General features: G+C 39.2%; 1 protein-coding gene across 1 annotated transcript in view; it reads right to left on the bottom strand.

The window, feature by feature from the left end:
• The window catches only part of LOC146330148 (alpha-1,6-mannosylglycoprotein 6-beta-N-acetylglucosaminyltransferase B-like), a 159,364-nt gene that overhangs the window by 70,528 nt on the left and 64,630 nt on the right, over positions 1–24,206 (bottom strand). The window contains exons 4-8 of the mRNA XM_084715636.1: positions 23,972–24,081; positions 19,553–19,629; positions 18,811–18,990; positions 13,685–13,849; positions 2,519–2,688 (exon numbers count right to left, since the gene is read on the bottom strand). Of these exons, the coding sequence (XP_084571762.1) occupies positions 2,519–2,688; positions 13,685–13,849; positions 18,811–18,990; positions 19,553–19,629; positions 23,972–24,081 (702 nt within the window). The remainder of the gene's footprint in view (positions 1–2,518; positions 2,689–13,684; positions 13,850–18,810; positions 18,991–19,552; positions 19,630–23,971; positions 24,082–24,206) is intronic.

Here is a 24,206-nt window from a genome sequence, read left to right as displayed (position 1 = left end):
GGACTGACATCAAAGGCAAAGTTAATGTGCTATTTCTCACACCAGTGTTTTTAAAGGAACTGAGTCAGGATTCAGATGCAGTTTGAAGAAAGATTAGATTTCCCAGAGTAATCCAAAGCTAAAAGCTATTTTTCCCTCCAAAGACATTTCATGTGAGCAAGGTGAACAAAATAATTCTTCATGCTGGTATGTTAGATCATACTGCACAGTTGCCTAAAAAAAAAAAAAAAAAAAAAAAATCCAATCCCGGGTTCTGAGAAAGACCAATTTTTAAATGGGGGTCCCAAGACATTACAGTGACACGAATGCAGTAAAAATGATCCTGCCATCCATTACAAGTCTGACAACTAAACTCAGCCTTGTGGATGTCCCTGCCATCTCTAAACTCATTTTTTAAGTTTAAAATGCCTCTAGATTTTCCCACTCTCTGCTGCTCCCTGCAGAGGTGTTATATGTCTACAAAATGACTGCCAAAGGCTGGGGGTCAATACAATACTTCTTCTATGATTTGTGGGAGTTGTCGCAGGCAGTGCACAGTGTAAAAGAGTACAGCAGGGTCTCTGTAGACATCATTTTATTGATCTATACTCCATACATGTGTCATCACAGTGATCAACGATGGCAGAAAGACAAAGACTATTGGCCCAATCAAGGCTGAACAAAGACGTCTCCCATCTGCAGCACAACGCGGTTGTCTCCTCAGACTCATTCCTATTCATAATTCCACTGTTCAGCATTAGCGATCCATCTTCAGGGAGCTTGACAACCTGTGTGATTTATTCAGTCTCGGTCATGAAGTAGATATTGCACAGACTGGACAGAACAAGCCTGAGGGACCTCTCCCAACAGGGTAGATTTACATCCATCCACCCGTGTGTGTGTGTGTGTGTGTGTGTGTGTTGGCTCTACAGCTGTATCCGTCAGCAGAAACATGTAAGCGTGCTGACGCAGGGGATAAAAAGACACACACCAATGCAGTCACACTGACAGGAAGCTGTGGAGTGTGTCGATAATGGATCAATACAGCAACAAATAAATCAACAGGACCTTAGGGCCCTCATACCTAATCTTTAGGTTAAGTGGGGATGGGGTGTAATTAGAGCACAATCCTCTTGTGCACACACTGTGAATACAATATGTGGGAGCAAAGGAGGACATTCAGCATAACAGTAGGATCATAAAAGGTCACTGGTTTGTTATTACAGCTTCATTGGGAGGTCATTTTGTGTCCTTCCGAACAAACAAATTAAATACAACTGTGACAGGATGACATGAGTGAAAATAAGCTATACACAAGACAAAACATGCCAGAAAGGACCAGACTCTGGTTCAAGCAACTGTTTACCTATAGCAACCCTGCCGATCAATAACCTTTCTCTTTTCAAAGCAAACATGTTTCCTTGTCTGGATACTCCTGATATTAACGTACAGCAGCAGGTCAACTGCACTCTGACACATAAAGGCGCTAACTAGAAACATAAAGGGTTCTTTGGCTTGTCCCTATAGGAGAAGCCTTTTTGGTTACCGGTTGAACAACTTCTAAAAGTTTCACTTGGAACCCTGTCAGAGAGTTCTGCCTAGAACCCAACATATAGTGTTAGACTTAGAACCATCTGTGCAAAGTTTTGACACAAAGTTTTGTTGTAATGGTCCAACCTAGAACCCTTCCTGAAGGTTCTAACTAGAACCTTTCCACTGTCTAAGGGTGTTAACAAGACCCCTCCCAGGGGGGTTCTACCAACAACCTTTTTAAATTCCAAGTATTTTACCTAGAATCCACCTGGGAGGGAACCATCAACTGCCAATCTATATCTCAAGGGTTTTACCTAGAACTGACCCAACGATGTCTATTGAGAACCCTTTCATATTTCAAGCATTTCATCTGGAACCTGCCCGAGGGGTTCTGCCAAGAACCCTTGTATTGACCAAGGATTTTATCTAGAACCCATCCAGTTGGTTCTACCGAGAACCCTTGACAAGCCCTTGACAAAACAGCTGTTCAAAGATTTCAACAATTATTGAAGAGCTCTCGCTTTCAAAAAGGGTTCTTTGGATGAAAATGGTTCTTAATGGAACCCACAGTCTTACAAAGAACTCTTGATAAAACCCCTTGAGGTAGAACCTCTTCAACAGGAACCCTTTTAGAACCCTTGTTTCTAAGAGAGTGGTGAAATGTCACCTACTGGCTGCTATTAAGACCAGTTCAGATGGAGGCTCATTCTGATTTACAACTGTGGCACTAACTCCTTGATCTTCAGCAATTATAATAATTCCAGCTGCTTTGACTGCTGGGATCTGCTGCTTTTACAGTCAAACTAAGTACATTCATAGTTTTCTGCAGAGAAGCAAACACTGGGTCGTGAAGGGGAGATATCATAAGAATGATGACCAGAGAGTATATTTTATGAGTGAGAAATGTAGTCAGCATCATCAGGTGCACCATAGCCTGTTAATAACCCAGTCCCAGTAACAAGTCAAACACTCCAGCATTCGGTAACATTAGCATAAAGGAACTCACCCCTGCAGCTCCTTGACAGACATGGAGATCTTGAGGTTATGTCCCAAAACATGGAGGGCAGTAAGGATGTCGGCCCACTGGACCATTTCTCCCAGAGGACCTCCCTTCAGCACTTTGGGGCTAAAAACATCCCCAGACTCCTCTGTCAGGAAGCCCACGTGGACCAGGATCTGAGGGAGGAAAGGGACATATTGTGCCAGAGAGTTAAAATGAAAGTCTGCAGAAAAGTTTCACAACAAAGCTCCACTTGAAAAGAGTATCAACTGCAACAAATACTGTAGATCAAAATAATGCAGGAGCTTGTAGATACTTTAAATTCTGTTAATGACTACTTATCTTTACATCAGCTTCTAACTGACGTGACTATAACTCTTTATTAAAACTTCAGTCTCAAGTTTAGGGTGTTGGCCATCATTTTATTGGATATTAAGACATTGTAGTTGGCAATGCAACTGGAAGGCCAGTTTGGTTGTTTTAAAATGGCATGGTAGCTAACCGGTTTACTATTGTAGACAGGGTCAGCAGAAAACTGTATTTTAGCAACTAAAAATAAATAAATAAATAAATAAATCAGTCTGTGTTATATTTAGAATAATTTTACTGCTGGCTGTGATAACACTAACGACCTAAAATGTCACTAATAATCCCTCATTACACAGAACAACTGCATGTCCATCCAATTAAAGCATGTACAGTAAGTAAATATTGAGATAAGAAGTTGGTCTATAATCTGACCTGTGATGAATATGTATAATTGATAGTTTAGTAACAATTTTACCTTCATTTCTTATTCCAAATGAGTTTGGCTAACCTTGTTTGCTTAAACTTGTACAACTGTCTCGCTGCTTAGGTCTTTTGATTGGTCTAACTTCTTCTGAGCAAAGTCTCAGTGTCTCAAGTTGTAATAAACCAACTTCCTCTTAATTAGAGGAATCATTTACTACCATTAACAAATCTTCTCCCAATACACTTTACCAATTAGTAATGATGTGCTGCTGTTAAGAAGGCCTAACTTTATTTGTTAACTCTGTTTCACAATTTCACATTTTGCCAAGTGGCAGCTCCGAACTCAGCAAATCTATTTAAAAAGTGTATTTTTCCTGTTGGATAATAAGCCTGAAAACAGCCAGTTATTCTTGATCATGCACCATAATGTAAAATGATTAAAACAGCATCCTTTAGAGACAGCATGTCTTGCTGGTGATGCAGTAATTCATATACACATAATGTATGATGTGTGTATTATAAAGCTCATTTAATTTAATCTGATTTGCATTATATTATTTATATATGGGTGCATACTGTGTAAAGTTAAGCTCCTTGAAAGTTAAGCTTCTGCAGTGCAAACTGTTTTAATGAGTTTGAGGATTAGAATCATTAGAATTTCAGACTCCTCCAAAAGAAAATTATGGAAACTGAAAAAGTAATTCTTTGAAATCCCCAACGAATTATCCCCTTATGCTCCAATGGAAAAGCATGCACATGTAGAAATCCATCATTATGGACTTTACTATCAAACTCATTCCACATGCACCATATGCCTATACAGATAACTGCTGCACCTCATTTATAGGCCCCCGGTGGGAAAATTCCCCTTTGTTTTAAAGCATCATATAACACGTGAAGGAATTATCACAGTTTATATGCCACACTATTATACAACTTTGCACTTATAGAATAAAGTCCTGTCGTGCATGTCTACCTAGCCACTGCATAATCAGCGCAACCCACCGAGAAATGAGCAACACGTTGCCTTTCACAGTGGATTAGACACAGCCATGTCCGAATGTTGCTCTGCTGAGTAATCCTGATTAACTAACGCAGCATGAACACCTCCATGCAACATAAATAATGAGCTTAAAGCCAGCTGTGCGAAGTTTAGCAGAAAGTTTTGACTGTGATTGCTCAGCTAGGTCTATCTCTGCTCGTATGTGTGTGTGTCCCACGTCTGTACGTTCACAGCTCTGAACTGCAGAGGTGATGATTAAAAGCTTCAAAAAGGTTTTTAGAAGTGTGCTGCAAGCGTGCACTCTCTTCCCCTCTTCATCATCATCATCACCATCATCATCAGTGCCCTCTCGTAAGCCCCGGAAGCAGTGGTACTGACAAACAGATTAAAATCTAATTTTCTTTTGTTGGTAATTTACAAAGCTATATATATATATAAATTTGCTCAATAATGAACATAAATAAAAAATGGGAAATTAAAATGCATAATTTCAATGATCAGTTATGTTTGAATACCATATGTTTTCCACTGTTGGGGAAAAAAGGATGTGGTAGGCAACTGTGCACCAGTAAAAACTCATAAGTGTGTGTTGAGGAAATATGACCCTGAACATTTGGATTCATAATGGCAGACAGAAGCCAGAAGCATAGTATGTTAAATCTTTTGAAATCACACAGCCAAGTTATTTTTCTCCTTTTTTTATCATATTATTGGAAATTTTGCTCATTTTTTAACAATCAGAAGTGGGGCTTAAGTTACAAACGGTTGAGAAACTCTGCACTTATGTATACATACTGCACAAGCCTAGATATCACTTATTTATATTTATATTATTTATTATTTTTATATATAGTTCTATAAGCACCATTTATTAGTTAATTTTGGGTGGGAAATTTAGGGTGTCATTTTTTGGATATTTTCATGTGTATTTGTTTTGTTTTGTTGATATGTCTTCATTGAGATGGTAATAAATTGATCTAATGCCTCCATATGGCGTACATTAGCAAATGAGACCATCAGTGAGAAAGTTATTCTTAATGCCAACCACTAGGTCAGTTGAAAAAAAAAACCTGTGTGTACATTTTCGAGGCAGAAGTTACAGTGAGTAGTATATTAGCCAATTAAAAAGAAGAGGGAGGATGTTTTTTTTTTTATTTAAATCTTTTTCATTTTGATGGTATATTTTGTGGTTATTATGGTGGAAGCAGTCCTGCTTTTGTCCAACAGGGTCTCCAAAATCAACAAAATATGAAAAGCTCCTTGTAGTAGCTTTAACAATAATACATGACAACAGATTATGATTTCTGGCTCCACCAACACATTTACTTCCATCACTGGCCTGAGACTGAACTGTTGCCGACCAGCATGTAAACATTTTGAAATGAACCAACCACAGGATTTAATGATAGCAGATGTATGATTTTCACATGATAAATAATAACACATCCATCTGTTCAGGAAGGGATTTTATAATTGATCTGTATAAGCCATGTATGTATTTATGCAAATAATTTCATAACCATGGTAACATATGCTAGCAACGGCTGGTATTTTATGCGCTCAATAGGTTAAAATCTGGTAAAACTGTTGTTTTTGTATCCTACTTTGTGAACTTTGACAGGTTAAAAAGTGAAAGCAATAGCACAGAAATAAGTCCCAAATCATTACTGAACAAGATGCCTCCTTTTCGTCTCGTCTCTACCTGTAAGTCATGATAATGTCAATTTTACAGTTATTAGAACATGGAATGTCTCTTGGCCAATCAAATTACTTGGTCATAACTAACTGTTGTATAAAATTCTATATAGTGATGGGAGTTTCTTTTGTATTATAGCTGTATACACGCAGTACAACTGCTTAAGTCATTGCACTGATGTCCAAAATGTGTGTAAAACATTGGACAATGGTATGTGTGCAGCAGAGTCAAGCTCCAGTGACAGTCCAGCTGGCGTGAAAAATCCCCTGATTTAATAAGCCTGCTCTATTAACTTCTGCTTCATAAAAAAAGATAAGTGAAATTTAATTACAGTTTGGGTGGCAGATGGCAAGAGTGAGAATTCATGGCGCCAATACTATTCACTCTCTTGGCTCAGCGGTGGTTGTGGTGCTGGTAAGGGTGTATCACACAAACACTGGCAACCACGCAGAAATGGAGACAGAAGGAGACGACTTTCACAAACTGGCAGCAGCACAGTAGCGCTGCTAAATAAATACGAGAAATATCACACAGCGGCGGCAGAGCTGAATAACTGTGGATTGGATTCTATAAACCTGGCATCCAGACAGACATGAGTTAATAGGGAGAGAGGTAAGGGTGCTTTACAAAACCTGGCAACTTGGGCCCCTGATTCAGACTGCTGAGTAGAGATTTCACTCTCTCTCCTACAGACAATAACAGAATTAGAGTGGAGCTCAATGACACATATCAAGACAACGCTGGAGAAACAACCTTTATATCACACAAGAGGAATCAATAGCTAGAACGGAGAAGAGAGGGGAGAGGAACTAGGGTCTGTGGTTGTCACCGTGTTTCACTGTGCAGATCACCACCAACGCTCTCGCATATTTGCTCACGCACTCACTTGAAAATAAAGCTGAACAGGTGGAAAAGCCACGCAATGGGAAGTCAACAACGCCATGAGGGAGTAACTCTGAAGCTAAAGCTTCCTCATAAACTCCTGCATCACGGCCAGCTGCCTCCCTCAGGAATCTAATCACACACCAGAGAGCGGAGCTCTTTATACAGTGGACTTATGGTACTCCCAGATGGTGTGTATCTGAGTGTGTGCATCTGTCTGAGTGTGTGCGTGTGTCTGAGTATGTGTGTGTTGATGGATTTAGAATTTTGTTTGTTTGCGAGCATTTGTTTCACACTGACATACATCAATGAACTCAGTGTGTGTGGATGTTTGTGTGCGTTCAGCGTGGATGTGAGCTCAGGGGATTCTCGAAAGGATCTGAAGCTGCTCTCTACTGTTAACATCCCATGGGGATCGAACACAAAGCCCCGTCAAACCCGCTGAGAAGGATAGAGGGGTACAATAACGACGCACTCACGCTCAAATCTACCCCTCACCTTTACAACGCCCCTTCTGCTGCTACATGTGTTCATGCCCCATCCCTCAAATCAACTTCTTTTCACATCATCCCTTAAAAGTGTGCATTCTCCTGCAGTTCAGTCAATAAATCAGCGGACCTGTGGAACGTCTTGCCCGAGGCTGCAGCCACTGTCCAGCATCACCCACGCCGTGCACTCATGCCATGAATTAAGGACTTCTTCAGACCAAACCAGAGCTGGTGATCGCTGGAACAGTGAACAGACGAATCAAGACATTTTTGGTGAATTGTATTTGTTTCTTTAAAGTTCGAATGAAGCTGAGAATGATGCAAAAGGATTCTAGTGAGTTTGGTGAAAGCAAACAGCGGTTTCTGGTTAAACAAACTATATCTTACTCTTTAAAATAAATGATCTCACTGTTGTGATCCTTTCCATAGTGTTGTCAGATGCTAACAATACGATAAGAGTCTGTCAGTGGCAAAAACGAGCACAAACAACAAGCAAATAAGCAAGCATCACCTGCTCTGTATCTTCTATGTTCTCCGCAGGTGTGTCTTGATGAGATGTCAGTGTGTCGTGCTGTTCTGCATTTCTATCACTCTTCTTCACTTCCATCACAGTTAGTTTTGTGGTTTGTGGGGATTTAGAGACTCATTTTGTAAAGTTTGCAGCCTGTCATGCTGTTACATTACTCTGTACAATGACACAAATAAAAAACACGAGCTGAAACTTGGTTACCAGCTACTCCTTCCATCCTCTAATATCAGTCAACTGATGTGGTCCTGAGGAGATTTTTTAATAAGCGCAACAGCTAATAAGAAATACATATTTGATTCTCTTTAATTCCTTTGTAAAATGTTCTCCCTGTGTATTTTTGTAAGCTTGTCTGTTTTAAAGGGGAAAAAAAAACAAATGCTCGACTGGAAGAATCTCAGTTTTATGTGATGTAAGTGTTAGGAATGCATGATACTGGATTTCAGACAATACCCGATATATATTAATATATATCCAACTCAATTTAGCCAATTGATGATGCCGATATTGACCCACTGGCAGTAAAATACAAGGCTTTTCAAATTGAAATACAGTGCTTTTCAATATGCAAACCTTCACTAATTCATCATAATGATTGCGATGTTAAGATGGCATATTAAAAATTGTAGATGAAGGAACATGATTTGGCTCCTTCTCACATGATGCTGAGCAATCGTTGCAAATAGCAACTCTGACATCCGTTCGGACATTTTGTTCAAAAAGCCTCCTCACCACAGACACACTCGTGTCCCATGTGCATAATTGAAGGGTCATCTTATTCGTATATTTCATTTTAAAGCCTTTAACTGCCGATGCCAATAACACGCCTAAAATATTGTGCATCTCTAATAAGTGTATGTCTAAGTACAATCATTGGAAAGTCCTTGGTGCACATACATGAGAGCAGGAGAGGAGAAGTGGCTCACAAGTATGAGGTACCACTCCACTGCTCTGCTTGGCCCCACTCATCGCTAACAGGCTAACGACAGAAGAATGCTAATGCTTGTTTTTTCAGCATCTGTTAGCACAAGATCTCGCATGAATGCATGTGTGTTTGAGTGTGAGTGTGTATGTGACCCTGTTCGCTCATGCACCATGGCCCTTATGAAGGTCACAGCTGTCCGATGGAGGGCCACGGGTGGCAACACAAGCTGGCACTGCCAACCATCACTACTCTACCCTTACTTTCACCTTCTCCGTCATCCTCCTTGCACGCTTCCACAGACTACTTTGCCTTTTTTTATTTCTCCTCACGTCTTTCCTCCTAACTTTTACTTTTCCTTACTTCCGCCTCCTCACTTCACTCTCCATATCCCATTAGTCTCCTGCACTTCATCAGTCAGAGGTCAATTAACTCTCAAGAGGGCACACACAGGGAGAAGGGGAATTAGCAGTTAGGCATATGCTGACAAACACACAAAATGTGCATGCTCAAAGCACACCGAGTAGGCACAGATGCACACAAAGTCACTCGCTGACACTTAAACCAACACCAGACAGACGGTCAAGTCACTGCAGCGGGTTAACAGGATAAGGTCAGTCTCTTTGGATCTGTACTATGGTCTTTTAAAACCTTTCCATTATAATACGGCTTTGCTGAATGTGTCTTCTTTGATGTCTAGTAAAAAGAGAACAGCAATTTGTTATACACAAAATGTTCCATCAGCTGTTATAATGGCTGAATGGGTTGACCCAGGCTTTTCATTAAGTTTGATAAAAGCACTAAAAAAAAAAAAGAAAAAAAGATGAGTTCTCTCAAATGTCTACTTTGAAAGGGAAGTGCAGCGAAAGGTTGATTGTATTATTTCTGAACTCCACAAGCGTTGAGGAAATTGGCAGATTAGTGACAAAAAAAGAGATTTCGCAGAATATCTAAGGCAGGCTTCTGCTTCATCCCTCACCACGGCACTCTGCATACAAAATCTCTCAAACATCTATCTTTCAAATATGTTTGACAGAAGAAAATCTCTTTTGCTCCATCTTTCACGTAAAAATAACCTTTCAGAATTACATTTCAACTTATGCACACACAGTGCTTCCTGTCCTTGTGTCTGGTGCTGACAGTAAAAGAATCATTCTTCTTTTTTTTCTCATTTTCCTCCACCCGCTATCCATCCCCCCTTTATACCCGCCTCTCTGCTCCGCTAATTTATTCTTTTTCTGAGTAAACATCCACTCTGCTTACAATCAAAGAGAAAGCCAAACAAGGAAACAGAACTAAATCAACAGAGCCCCATTGGAATTGTAAAGACTGCACACTCAAGCAGAATGCTAAAATTGCTATTGGAAGCGAGGGATTTTGTCAAAGACAAAGGTTAGGCGAGTGCAAGGCCAAAGTCAATTCACATCAGGCAATGTTTTTTTCTTTTCTGAGTCAAAGTTAATTAAAATCAAACAGTGTTCTCCTTCTCAATGTTTAAAGTGAGCGCTTATTTTAAAGTTTAAATGAAAATGAAACTTGCTGTGAGGGAGGAGGGTAACAGTCAAAAATGGTCAATTTGACAGAAGGAGATAGGGAGAGATGTAATTTCAAAATAAAATGTATGCGACTCTCAGTTTTGGATTTATTGCAATGATATCCAATTAGCAGCCATGCAGACACACACAGACCCACATAGCCACAAATGCACACATTTTTACATCCGTTTCTAATTATTATGATATACAGCTTTTGACAGCCATGGCAAACTCTTACAAACACCAGGACAGCTGCTGTTGAGATAGCAGCAGCACGCTGTAAAGGCATATAGGCTGTTCAAGCAGCCCCGGAGCCGTGATAGAGGATAACAAATCCCCTCCGTGCACTACAAGAAAGGACAACATCAATCTTGGTGACAGAGGACCATTTCTACCCTTGTTAACTTATTTCAAAGAGAGATGGGGGCAGAGAGAAACATTTTGGGGAGAAGAAGCAGACAGTGTGCTCAATCTGCCTTCTCACATTAACTCATTCATTTATCACTATTTTCTTAACTAAAAGATTACGAGTCCACTCAGAGCAGGATGAGAAATGTAAAAGATAGGGAGGCCAGACAAAACTAAAATGCGGTGTACTGAAAGGTTATAGACAGCAAAAAAAAACTTTCTAAGACTCCCAAAGTTTTAATTATATTGGTACCTTGACATTTGAAAAAGTAAGACTTTAAATTACAACCTGGTTTTGTATCATTAACCAGTTTTTAAAGGGTGACTTTGGTATTTTTCAACATGGACGCTATTTTAGGATGCATTTATGTCTAAATGACTAATGAGGACAGCATTTTTTGAAATTGGTCCTGTATTTAGGGCGAGGGCTGCAGTCAGCAGAAGCAAAACTAAGCTACAACATGAAGTACGTTTAGTGAAAGTCCTTGTTTTTGCTCCTGACAGGTTAAGATTGTCATCACAGGTGTCCGACAACATTATAGAAAGGACTGCTATTTTATTAGCTTCAACAAACTAACTGGACTCCTTTTGCAAAACTGCAATTTTAACATTGTCATCATATTCAAACCCAACAGAAACAAAATAATCCATCCATCAAACAATAATAAAAATAATAATCCATCAAAAACATTTTGCCTCGTATTTGCATTGCTCTAACAATCACCAGCTCTGGTTTGGTTGAAATAATAAACCCTTAATTCATGAAGTTAGATTTAAAAACAATCTGACTTCACACTGCCTTTCTGATATCTAACCTCCGCTCCTCTCCTGATATTTTCACATCTAATACCATGGATAACAAATTAATTTGAACTACAACTGAGTTGGTGATTGTTGGAACAGTGGAAAGATGAACCAAGAGGTTTTTGGTGGTTATATTTCATTTTGTTTTGTTTCTGTTGCAGCTGAATGAAGACAACAATTTTAAAATTACAGCAACAATAATTACAATTAGAGATTTTTTTGGTTAAATAAAATCTATCTTTATCTCTATTCACATGGGACAAGTATTACCCGGGGACCTCATGAGCTTTATAAATTACCCCCTGATGTCAGTGTTTCATGTGCATGTGATAAGCAAAGTCTTTATTTTGAGTTTACTGACATTATCCCCCAGATAAGCGCTGTGTACTATCAATATTTTAGAAGTGGAGCATCTGTTCTTTGGCAGCCAAATTCATTCCAGAAAAGCCCAGATCATTCACTCTCTCTCTGTGACGCTCTCTCTCTCTCTCGATACATGTGACCAATCAGCATCGAGTATCAGCCTTCTCACTCAGTCATGTCTAGCAGGGGACCCTTAATTTCTAAATTACTTGCGAGATTTGTACACGTTGTTTTTTGAGTGTGCACCTTGTACAAACATATTATAACTGTTTATAATGTGACAGTGCTGCAGGTGAAATCTGAGTAGGTCTGGGGACAGAAAACACTTGGTTTGGAAAAGAATAATTTCTCGCAAGATCTTTGGTGGATCTGGGATTCCCAGCACATCTGTGAACTGCTGTTTAGAATGTTATGAGCCATGATCAAATGTCATACTTGATGAAATATGGTAGGTAATTTGCAGTAGATGTTTTACTTTACAAATTACAGACATGACACATTTGCACGTAAGGAAGATTACAGACAACCTCTGCAATTATTACAAATTAAGGTCCCAAGGTAATACTAGTCCCATGCGAACAGGTCTTTACTCTTTAAAAAAAGGTCTCTCTAACTTAAGCCATACTTTACATAATGTTGTCAGACACTTGGTCAGACAATGATCTAACCCTGTCAGTGGCAAAAACAAGCACTTTTGGTGAATTTACACACATACTTTGACAGCATGCAATTGGAGGGATTATGTTGTAGCTCAGTTTCGTTTCTGCTGGCTGCAGCGCTCTCCCTCAATCCTGGACCAATTTCAAATATTGTTGTCCTCATTAATCACTCAGACAAAAACATGGGAAAAGAGGGTCCAGGTTTAAAAATACCAAAGTTATCCTTTTAATGAAATACCCACCTTGGCCATCTAGTCTTTGTTGCTTGCTCATCTCAGCGGTGCCTCACAAATCTCCTCTCCTCCCCTATCAATCCTTTCCTAATCCATATTCTACTGTACCTCCCGCACTACCATCTATCCCCCTCTTGTCCTTCCTTTCTCATCTCATTCTTCTCCCTCTGGCACTGGCACATTCATGCCTGGCATTTCATCATAATCCCAATCATTCATCATCATCAATTCTTCTCTCTTTTCTTCCTTTCATTTCTTCTCCCTCATCCATCCTCACATCTCTTTCTTCCTTTCTTTCATACTAAGCCCTTGGTGGTTATGGCTACAAACTGAAAGTAAGTCCATACTGTGCCGCTCCGATGCCAACCAAAATGAGGTTTAACAATTTAACACTGTGATGCCGCAGAAAATTCTTATTTTACAGCACACAGCTTTGAACAGCATTTTAGAGCGGGTACATAAAGACAGTTACACACCAATTACAGAAGAAGAATGCAGACAGCAGATGGATGACAACCTATCATTACCTCCTCTATCATTTTTCTGCTACTATCATTCAAACTGAGAATCCTCAAGAGGCATCTGAAAAAGGCTTTTAATGCACAACTACTTGAGTGGAAAACAGTGATGCTTAGCTTCTTTGAATTGAAAAACTAACCTCAAATCCTTCATTTTGATCATTAGTAGATAACTTCTCCTGTTCAAACTCGTACTTAAGATGGTTTTGTCATTCTTACCCCCTCGTTTACCTTTTTTAACAGACGTATAATGTACTGTAACACAATTTATTCCATTTAAGCTCTTAATCTCTCAATTCTTGCCAAGTTTTCCTCAGCTGCGCTTGTTATTGCAGTAGACGATCAGAGTTGAACAAATAAACACTTCACCCACTCCATTTTTATCCCACATCCTCTCTCTCACCTTCTTCTGGTCCCTCCATCGTTGCTCCAACTTGGCATCCAGACGGTTGGCGGCTGTTGCCCACTGCTGTGCAAGGCGGCGGATTCGTCGTTTCATGAAGCTGAGGGACTCCTTTCCTGTCCCGACCTGGTCCAGCAGTACAGAGAGGTCTGTGCGAAAGGCAGCCTGGGAAGATGACAGATAGAAAGTAAAAGGAGAGATGGACAGAAGTGAAGATAAAGTGTGAGAAGGTGGAAATTATGCATAAAGAGTCATTTAAAATTTTGGCATTTGACAAGCAATATGGGTATTAATGGCAGTGTCAGTGAGTCCACTCACATATCTCAACAACTGTGTGACTGGATGATTTCCTATGAACTTTCAACACATTTTTATTTCAGCTTGTTGACTACAGGTGCATCTTTGTCACGTCCCTCTGTGTCTCATAGTGGCTGTATGAGACAATTTTACAGGTGGTTAAAATAGTAAACAGGCACAAAAATTATTTGGTTAGGTCTAGGAAAAGAACATGTTTTGGGTTAAAATAAGTTATGTTCCGTACCTCACATGACGTCTGTGAAACAAGTCCCAAGACGAAAGCCGCATAAGGCGAGTCATGTGACACATGCAACGTTGTGTTTTAATAGCATTTTGTTTTACATGAACACGAATGTCAGTCTCATGGGTGGAATTCCTGGGTTTTAGGTTTGAGCCATCCATCCATTCCACCTCGTCCACAGAAACATAGAAAGCCTGATGTCACTTCAAAGCCCAGTGTGTCTCATAGAGCCACTAATGCATACCTCGTGCATCTGTTTGAGTCAATCAAGGGACATGACAAAACCTCAGCATTCACCTACTTTGGAATGAGGATGGAGTGGAAGTTTGATATAGATCTAAGTGGAGCCCAGGGGGATAAATACTACTGTCTTTGTTGATCCCCTGACTTTTCCTCTCACGTCCCAGGCAGGTTGACGTTTCTGATTCAGAATAAAGTGTGTTTAGAATTGCTGGACAGATTTGCATGTTTATGGTTCTTTTGAACTTTGGCAATTTCATCTAGTACCTTCATCAGCCCACATTTCAATTTATCCAATACTTTTGCTTATCTATCAAACTGTTTAGTTTTCTTTACAAAGAGCATTGCAGCCTCAAAGGCTGTAGATTCCTTGGTTTTACTTCCTTCCTTTTACTGACTTCATTGCTGTTAAACCACATTGGACTGCAAAGAAACTGAAAGCAAGTAAGAAAAGAAGTGAAAGAGGAGTTTGTCGTATGCAGATTTAAGAACATCAGCTGATGTAACCTGTGCATGTAGCCTAAATCTTTTTCTCACGTGTGATGGTAATTCTGTATTCTCTGCAAAGGCAGGAAAACACTTACTGGTAGATTTTTAAAAGAATAAACTATTTTGCAACATGATGCAATATTTGCCTTGTCAAACCTAAGTTTTAGAGAAATATTTTGAGAAATTTTTTGAGGCCAGCTTTAGTTTCCACTGTCAAAGAAAACATATGGAAAGAACTTACATTGGCAAGCATTTTCTAACTAATGTTTCAAACTATCAAGACTTTTCTCCTCTGAGAACAACCTTGGCTCAGCCCTGTTTTTGTACCAGATAAAGGCTGTAATCCACTGTTCAGTAATTTGGGTCACAAGGTAAGATGGAGATAATAGTCTTCATTTACACTGACATTCTGCTTTACCCACTGAAAGTTTTAGTGCTGCCACAAATAATGTGTAGAAAGTGAAAAGGTAAAAGCATACACACAAAGACATAATGTGCACACGTCACTGTAATAACTACTTTAAACATTCATGATTGCTTTGTGCTCCCAAGCAAGTCCCGTAAAAGGCTGACCAAGCCATTGTAACTGGGAACAATAACAAGCACTATAGTCAGTGTGAGTGTGTGGTGAAGACTTTTCATACGGTGAACATCCAAATTCAAAGACACTTTTTATCACTGCACAGGTTTGCCCCAGAGGGCACCTTCACCTCTACTGTGGCACCAATGTGAAGAACAAAGAAGTTAAAATTAAAATAAAGACATTTTCATCAGTCAGTTTTAAAAAGCAGCTTACGTTAACTATAAAATTAAGAGTTGAGGATTTTAGTGTTTTTTTTAGAGGAACTAGGGAATACTTTTAGTACTCAATTCATGACTGTATCTATGTCACATATGTCGGTGTCGGTGGAAATCTTGTGCGCTGGTTATCTTGTGATTGAGGAGACCTTGATGTCTCGGACAAAAACATTTATCAAAGCTAAATTAAAGAGAACACAGAAGAAACACAAAGCGAATCCCTGCTGGGGCTTTTCTATCAGCACTTTTGGCTGTGTTGAGTCAAACCATGCTGCAATGATTTGCATTTCTATCACAACTTTTAACGCGCCAAGCTGTGCCAAGTCACACCCAACATGGACCTTCTCTGGAGGGGGGGCCAAAGTGAGGCGGACCCACCTCAACACGGACTGCAGTGATGTCTTGCTGACTGCAACCAACCTGTGATGACCACCCATCTCCCCTAAAATAAGCATGTGTTGTGAGACTCTACAGCTTGTGTCCCTGCGGAGTGGAGAGTCTCAGTACTTTTGTAGCTTCTAACTAAATCTCTGTGCTTTGAAGTTTACTCTCTCCCCTGCATGGCTGTTTGTACTTTTAGGTATCAGCTTCATTCTTCTGTTTCATGTTCGCTTTCAGCTAATAGGAGTCGTGTTAAGTTACTGCTGATGAAAACCCAAGATTTCCTGCTTTTGCTGCTTCATAATAAAAGCTTTTACATAATAAAATAACAGGGGACTTTTATTGCTAAGAATTTATAAGAAATTAAGTGTTTATTTACCGTCTGTTTGGTCTAAGGTAAAGCACAGACAAATCCTCCGATGGCATGCAACAGCTCTGACAAGCTGCACAAGCTGACCCAGAGACAGAGAGGAAGACAGTTGAAATATGCTTTTATGATTTATATCTGACCCCAGATCTGACCTGGTCATATTACCTTGGCTAAAAGGAGGAAAATTCCTTCACATTAAGAAGCAAGAGAGATAGTTTGACACAACATGGGTATGACCCTGCAAACTGCTCACAGTATGTTATTGTTTATTTGTTTGACTGTGTAGGGAATTAAAGTATTAAAGTTTTCACTGCTCCATGACCTCAAAGTCAATGAGAAAACTACAGGGTGGAGGATAATGATGATGGCGGTCAGGCCTGTTTTAATTAGTAGAGAGTGAGGAGGGTCAGATGAAGGTTAACCATTATGTAGTTAGAAGGGCAGACTGCTCACACGCCCATTACTGAACAGCATCATTTGAGTGGAGGGAGTGTTATCTCTTTATTCTCCCTCTTTTGATTGGTAATGTGGACATTAACCTGACAACCTGATGACCAATAATCTCTCTTCATTTTTAATTTTCTGTCTTTGTTGTTACTAACAGCTGTATAAAACTGAAAATATAAAAAGCAACAATGTGACAGAAATAAAAAAGAAAAACACTTTTGATGATATTTTTTTCTTTTATTTTAGTTTTTGTTCTGTAAAAATACAATTATAACACAACTATTTGTTATTGTCAATTCCAGCAGCTGACTAGAAACAATATTATTCGTCTGAAGTCTTTTCTTTTCCTTACTCTGACAATCTCTCTTCTGCTCCCTCGATTCTAATCTCTATTCATTACCGACTGAGTATTTGAGTTTTCATTTTACTCAAAAACATTAAATATTTAAGCAAACAAGTAACATTTAAGGTCTCTGGCTGGTGAATTGATGTTTATTTAGGCGCCGAAAGAACAGAAAAGATTAAAGAATGAAGGGCTTATAAGAAAAGCAAGTATATACATGTTGTTAACATGTTTTATTCATATCATGAGATAAGAATCAACATTTCCTGTTATTTCACACTGTGCATTAAAAACATACATTTTCTTACCCTTAGCGCAAAAAAGAAAAAAAATTGCAGTCTATGCAGCTTCCACAAAGGCATACAGTGGCCAAAAGGGGACAGTAGTTACATTCATTCTTGAATATGTGACAGCTGAATGAAACAAATGTGAAGGCGGTGAAATACAGCCGAAGCCACTCCTGATAATAGGCTGTATTCTTTGGCCCTCATGTCTACCCTCACAGCATTTTATGAATTTACAAGGGAACTGATGCCCCGATTGCACATTAATTTGTACCAGTGTGGCATTTCCACACAACCTCAGTGAACTGAGCAGTCTTCATAAGATAGTAGCCTGGTTATTTATTTATTTATTTTAAGTAGGAAACAGGAAATAGAGCAGATCTGCAGCTGGAGCGTTTCTATGTGAACTTAATTAACAGAAAATCTGAGGTTCAATGTTTATCCCCTCACCTGTGAGTTATGGGTATTAACTGTGCAGGTGAGGTCCCTGTGAAAGTAATGGCCACAAATGGAGAGACTAATACTCTGTTCATAGAGCAGTAGGTAAAGATCCTCAACTAAATTCTGCAACATACAAAATCCAGTCTGTATTGAGTCTGTGAAGTTCAAAGTGCCTCCTCAGAGCTGTAAAGAAAATTATTTTTTTCTGTCATAAGGACAAAATTGTAGATAAGTTATTATAACATCTATAGGACACTATATTGTCCATGGTACTGTATGCAGCTGACTACTGAATACTACATTCCAGGCTAAAAGGGTTGAAATACATTCAGCATCTTTTGGTTTGTATACTCAGACTGTGTTGTGCAGACGATACTCCCACACACTGTATCTGCTGTCTCTCGTCACAGATAGAAGAGCTTTAGCTCTATTGTACCCTTCATACATATACACACTGTTTAGATGATTACTTTCAAAATTAAATCATTTATTAATCAAAAATACTTAATAAACTTTGTATGTTTACAGAATTAATTTGGGGTCAAATAAAATGAGGGCTCTCAATACTTTCAAGCGGTCATAAAATTACTGTAGTAGGCATTACCTATGTAGTTATGTTTACTTAAGTATAATCACTTTTGTACTGTGCATATATCAATTGTAAACAGGCAGCCTTCCACCACTGTGGCTGTGTGTTTTTGAGGTTGTCTTTATGTATGTTAGACATGTCCATAGTAACGTTTTATTAAGCTGGTGTCTGTTTTCGCTGTGCGTGCTGTTGAGTACTCCCCTCACCTGTCTCTTTGGAGCCTTTGCTGGCTGTGCATGCTGTGTGGGCAGGCTGCTGTGGTTCCTCCAGGCCAGTGGGGGGCAGAACCACTCCACCTCGCTCAGGTAGATCAGGAAAGAGCAGTCTGAACCGTCAACACCGTAGAAGGCATAGCAAGGGTCCGATGTCCAACGTGCACGCATCCACTGTATGGTATACAGAGAATGTATTCATTAAGTGCATTTTATGTACATTCATGTAGCCACAAAATCATATCAACACATGGAAAAACTGAAAATGGAATTATGGAATTATTTTCAATAGACTGAAAACCTCTACTGCGCTGCAAGGAAACTTCATAACTCAGCAAAAAAATGAAAGATATCTAATTTAAATGCTTTATAAGGCCGTTTTGCTGTAATTACACTAAATGTGGCACAGTTTGTCTCAACTGTGTCTTTCCTCATCACAACATGTGATGTCTCCCACCAACTGGGTTTTGAACCAAAATCAATACTTCAACTCCAGCTATTACTGTTGCAACTGGCTATCTAACACGCTTAAAAAGCAAAACAAACTGAAAAAACAGAGAGTTTTTAAGAGTTTCTTCAAAGGAAGTAGCGCAGATAAAAGTCCTAACATGCGACACATGGAAGTTGGAGCAGAGTTCGGTCAGTTTTCTAGCAGAAAAAAATGTCAGAAAAATAAAACTTAAGAACACCTGCTGCAGCATCACATTCAAAATGAATAACAGATTGAGACACTCACATCGACTTTCCCTGGACACTCCGGAAAGCGGGGGTCTCGTGGTACTTCACACTGGCTTGACGTCCCATCTCTCACCACTGAAAAGACACAGTAAATAAAATTTTACCTTCAGTAATAAAGTATAACTATATATTTTGAGGGCTGGGAACCTTCCAGGATTCACTCCCACTTCAAAATACCAATCTAAATCAAAATATTCATCTTGTGAGTTAAATATAAGTTGTATGCCTTTTCTTCACCCACAGTCACTGCTTCATTTGTCTATAGGCTCGCTTGCTTAGCTCACTTAAATCAAATGGCTTTCATATGAATATCTATCCTCCAGTGAAGATAGCTGTTCCAACAGCAATCAACCAGTGTAATAATATCTATCAGCTCATTTAGCAGCATATGGTGCATGTCAGAACCTCTTTAAAATTCAGGTTTTAATTCCTAACTCAGATTATTTTCACAAAATGACTGCAGACATGAACTCATCTGACCTGCAGGCTCACCCCTCACAACCTCCAGGTCACAGCGCCGCTCACATTAATAGCTTTTCTCCACTTGCCTGTGGACATTTTACAGCAATACTCCCTTTCTCCATCATCATTAACATCGTCACCTCCGGCGTATGCAGTGCGTGTGCCGCTGGAGCCCATAAATCCCTGTGGTTTCCCCTTTGCAACATCACACCGTATCTGCTCTACTGCAGTGCACACTACTCACTGGGCTCTGACAAAGCGGCGCAGTCTGTCTCCTGCTGCTGCCAACCATCCTAGGGTTACGCTAGCAAGTACGTCTGCTCACTTAGGCTACACTCACTGCATTAATTGCTCCACTGACTTAGTTAACTGCCTTCTCTGCTGCTGATGTGAGGAAAGAAGGGAAGAGAATGACAGAGAACTGCAGCTTCAATTTCTCTGTTTTTTTTCTGTCTTTCAAACTGTTCCTCTCTTCTTCTGCTCTCCCTCTTTCTCTCCCTGGACCCAGAAATTTGCCATCTCTCTAGGTTGTGTCTGTTTCCATTTGCCTAATGAAAAAGAGACATTTCTCCACATAAGTTTTTCCTGGGGCTTCTCTGCCATCAAGCGAAAACACACACACTGAGAGACACACCGCTTACAAATATGATTACAATAGCATCCACTGTAACAACAATTGGAAATGTGGTCAACTAACTAGATAAAAACTTGACTCCTGTCGCTGCAAGACAGAACATAAAAGCCTCGTCAGTGCTTCAGGGGAGGGAAAATTTTAATCACGTCCTCTTTCTCTCGCACATGCCTGACCACGAGATAAATAAACCGCCACTGAGCCGTATGATAATAAAGTCTGCCGGCAGTGTTTCAATTCATCTGTGATTAGAGAAAGCAGCAGTGTTTTCATTTTGGCGTGTGCCGTCGTCCCTGCAGATGCAGCGAGGGAAAAAACAAAAGGAGATGTAACGCTCATTTATTCTCTTGTAAAGAATTGGGCAATTACCCTCAAGAGAAAAAGTGAGAGAGGAGCATAAGGAGGGAAAAAAATGATCATAACGGTGGTTTTATTACGTGTGTGTGCGCGTGTGTGTGCAGAAATGTCACAAGATTATTTTTATTTAGGTTTTGATTAAAAATGTGCAAGAGGCAGACAACAGAAAACACCATGGTTGGATGGAAGCAATAAAGAGATGATGAGATATACAGAGATGACCAGTGTCCTGCCTGCACAGCACTGCTTCCCAGATGACTTGATTACTCACATTTATCTTCTTACTTTCCTAGAAATAAAATCAATCTTCTATCTTACAATAAATTCTTCCTGGTTTTGACTTAAGTCAAAGCTAAAAAAAAGAAGCTGCAGTAGATGTTCTACAAAGCTATGATCTTAATGTTTTCAGATTTTGGAGTGATGTTTTTGATAACCTATTTTTAACTTTTCAGCTGTAATCGAATTTTTTTTATATAGTTTACTGTTTTTCTGTGGAGAACAGAAACAGTCAACTGTTTATTTTGGCAAGGTGTCTGAAGTGACTTGTGTCAGAGGAAAAATCAGCTAGATTTTCTGTGATGGTGTGTTTGTGTCTCTCTCTTACTCTGTATGTATATGTAAACTTCAACTTTATTTTCCTCTCAGGATAAAGTAGTGTAAATAGTGAGCTGGAACAACAGTAACTTTGGGGGTACAACCATTGCAGTATATTCAACCTCTACAGTAAAGACCTCTAAAAAAGTTACCGTGCAAATAGCAGCTGGAAGAGACCATATAAAATCCAAAAAAAGCAAAAGTAAAGAGCATTTAGACCCGGCATGTTGGTCACAGTTGGCCTGCAGATCTGTTTTGTATTCTTTTATGTTCTGTTGTGTTGTACCAGTAACAACAGCAATTAAAGTTTTGCTCCAACACAAACCGACAGCTGTGCTTCAAGTTGAACATTACTGAAGAGTTACACTTGCTGATTTTTTTTTTCTTTTCTTAAAAGATGTTTCTAAGTTTACAGTCACTCTTCTCCCCACAGCCATTGTCTAATAAAATAATGATTAGAAGCCAGTACATTGATTTTACCGTCTGCATCACATAATACTGTACAACAGTTCAACCCAGTGATTTGCCCACCTCTGCATTTACTTTGTGAGCAATCTGTTATCAGACAGAGTGAGAAAATATTGTCAGATCTGATTCCTGTGCTTCACTCTGAACTCTGGCTTTAAGGTAGTCGATTCAGGACTTCTCAGTGAGAGCATAACACTACAAACATTCATTTATACAAATGGCAATTAAGGTACTTAACACCAAAATATAACTATTGTCCTTATACATACTTAAGTAATAGTTAGTATTAGGGATTGTGGATGTATTGGCAAGAATCTAGCGATACAATATGTATCGTGATAGACTGGTCCTGACTCAGTGTATTGTTATATACTGAAATAGTGTAAGTAAGTGGACTTATTGCTACTTTTCTATCTAATCTAAACACACGTCATAGTATAAAGAACACACATATCTTTGCATGTATCACAATCTCATAATACAGTGTTTTGAGAATCAACATAGTATCACAAAACATATCACGATACTAAAGATATTTTGTTACACCCCTACTAAGTATTGTGTATAATTCTATTTATATAGGGTATTTTGCACTCTTTTTTTAGCATTAGTTTCTACTGTGTACTTGAATAAGTACCTCAGATTGGTGCTGCTGCGTAGTATTGTGTACAAGCCTGATATCACACTCACTTATCCCTCTGGGATAATGATGTGAATCAATGAACTACTTACTTTGAGTTGCTTTGTCCAAAAGCATCTGCCAAACAAATGCAATGTAATTTAATAAACGGGCTGCAGGGGTTGCAACAGGACTTTGGTGTAAGTAGTGAATGTACACGTGTTTGAGATGAGTGGATTGGATCAGATTGTTTGGCATTGTGTAGATGTGTGCGCGTGCAAAGGCTTGTATACTTATTTATTGTTCTTGTAACTGAATTGTGCTGTATATCTTTTATATGGCTGTTTGGAATAAGGGCTGATTTACAGTGAAATGGAGCCAAAGAGTGATACACTCATGACATCAATCATTTCTTTTGTCAACACTGATGGGATTGTTCAGATGGTTTGAAGTAGGATTATTTAAGGTATTTACCAATAGTCAGAGTATTACCAGTAGATGGCAGTCAGCATGCAACCAGTTTGAAGAAGTAGCGGGAAAACTGGCATAGGAAGTTAAGCTATTGCTGTGGACAAGGCTGCAGCAAAATGTAAAAAGCCGCACCTAAAAAAATTAAATATAATAATTATAACTAATACTATATTAGAATATTTTCACTGCTCTGATAGAAAACCACTGTTATATGCACCAAATATCACTCTCTCTATTGGCAAAATCAGTAACTGTACCAGGAACTGCTGAACTACTGTTGCCTTGGTTAGTTAGTTTGTATCATTTTTGTGACTTTCATGTTTTAGATCAGATTCACCAAAGTCAAACAAACAAACCAACAGATCAAAGCAGGGATGGACCAGCAGCTGCCTTTTTCTGTAAGGTCAAATTGTTTTTGCCAGTGGAGTCTGGTTGGTTTGGAGAGAGCAATATGTGGCTTATATAACTGTATTTTCTTGACAGTAAAGACTGTCAAGGAAAAGGGGTGAACATATTCTATATTTAGTGTACACTTAAACTGATATTGACTTTTTTAGGTGGGCCTTTTTAAGTGGCTAAAATTTGTTTTCCTGCTGACCCTGTCCACTGTACATTAGTTAGCTTTCATGCTGATCTTTCTGTCTCCTTCTCCATACTGGGGGCGTCGACCACCATCTACTTGGTAATAGACTGAGTACAATCCAACTTCAAATAATCTGAACTTTCCCTTTAATGCTTTCTATATTACATCTCATATTTGGTGTGAAGTAAAACAAGGGAGTAAGGCATTTCACACACGATGACTGGTACTGTACCTCTTCCTTGCACCATGCTGTTTTGCAGTATCTGCTCCACCCTGATGGCCATGTTAGAGACATTCTGGGCTATAGCTTGGATCCGCTCCACCAGGCCGGCTGGTTGAAACCTGCACATACACACAACAACAACACAAAAATGAAGAGTGAAAAAGAGATAAAAGCTTGTGGAAAGGAAAGATAACCCTCACTCTGTTGTCACACAATACAAAGTCAACTGAAAACAAAGTGATTT

This window comes from Lutjanus erythropterus, chromosome 3 (assembly GCF_056507025.1).
Source record: "Lutjanus erythropterus isolate fLutEry1 chromosome 3, fLutEry1.hap2, whole genome shotgun sequence".
Classification (NCBI taxonomy): Eukaryota; Metazoa; Chordata; class Actinopteri; order Lutjaniformes; family Lutjanidae; genus Lutjanus; species Lutjanus erythropterus.
This window is presented reverse-complemented; position numbering and strand designations above follow the sequence as displayed.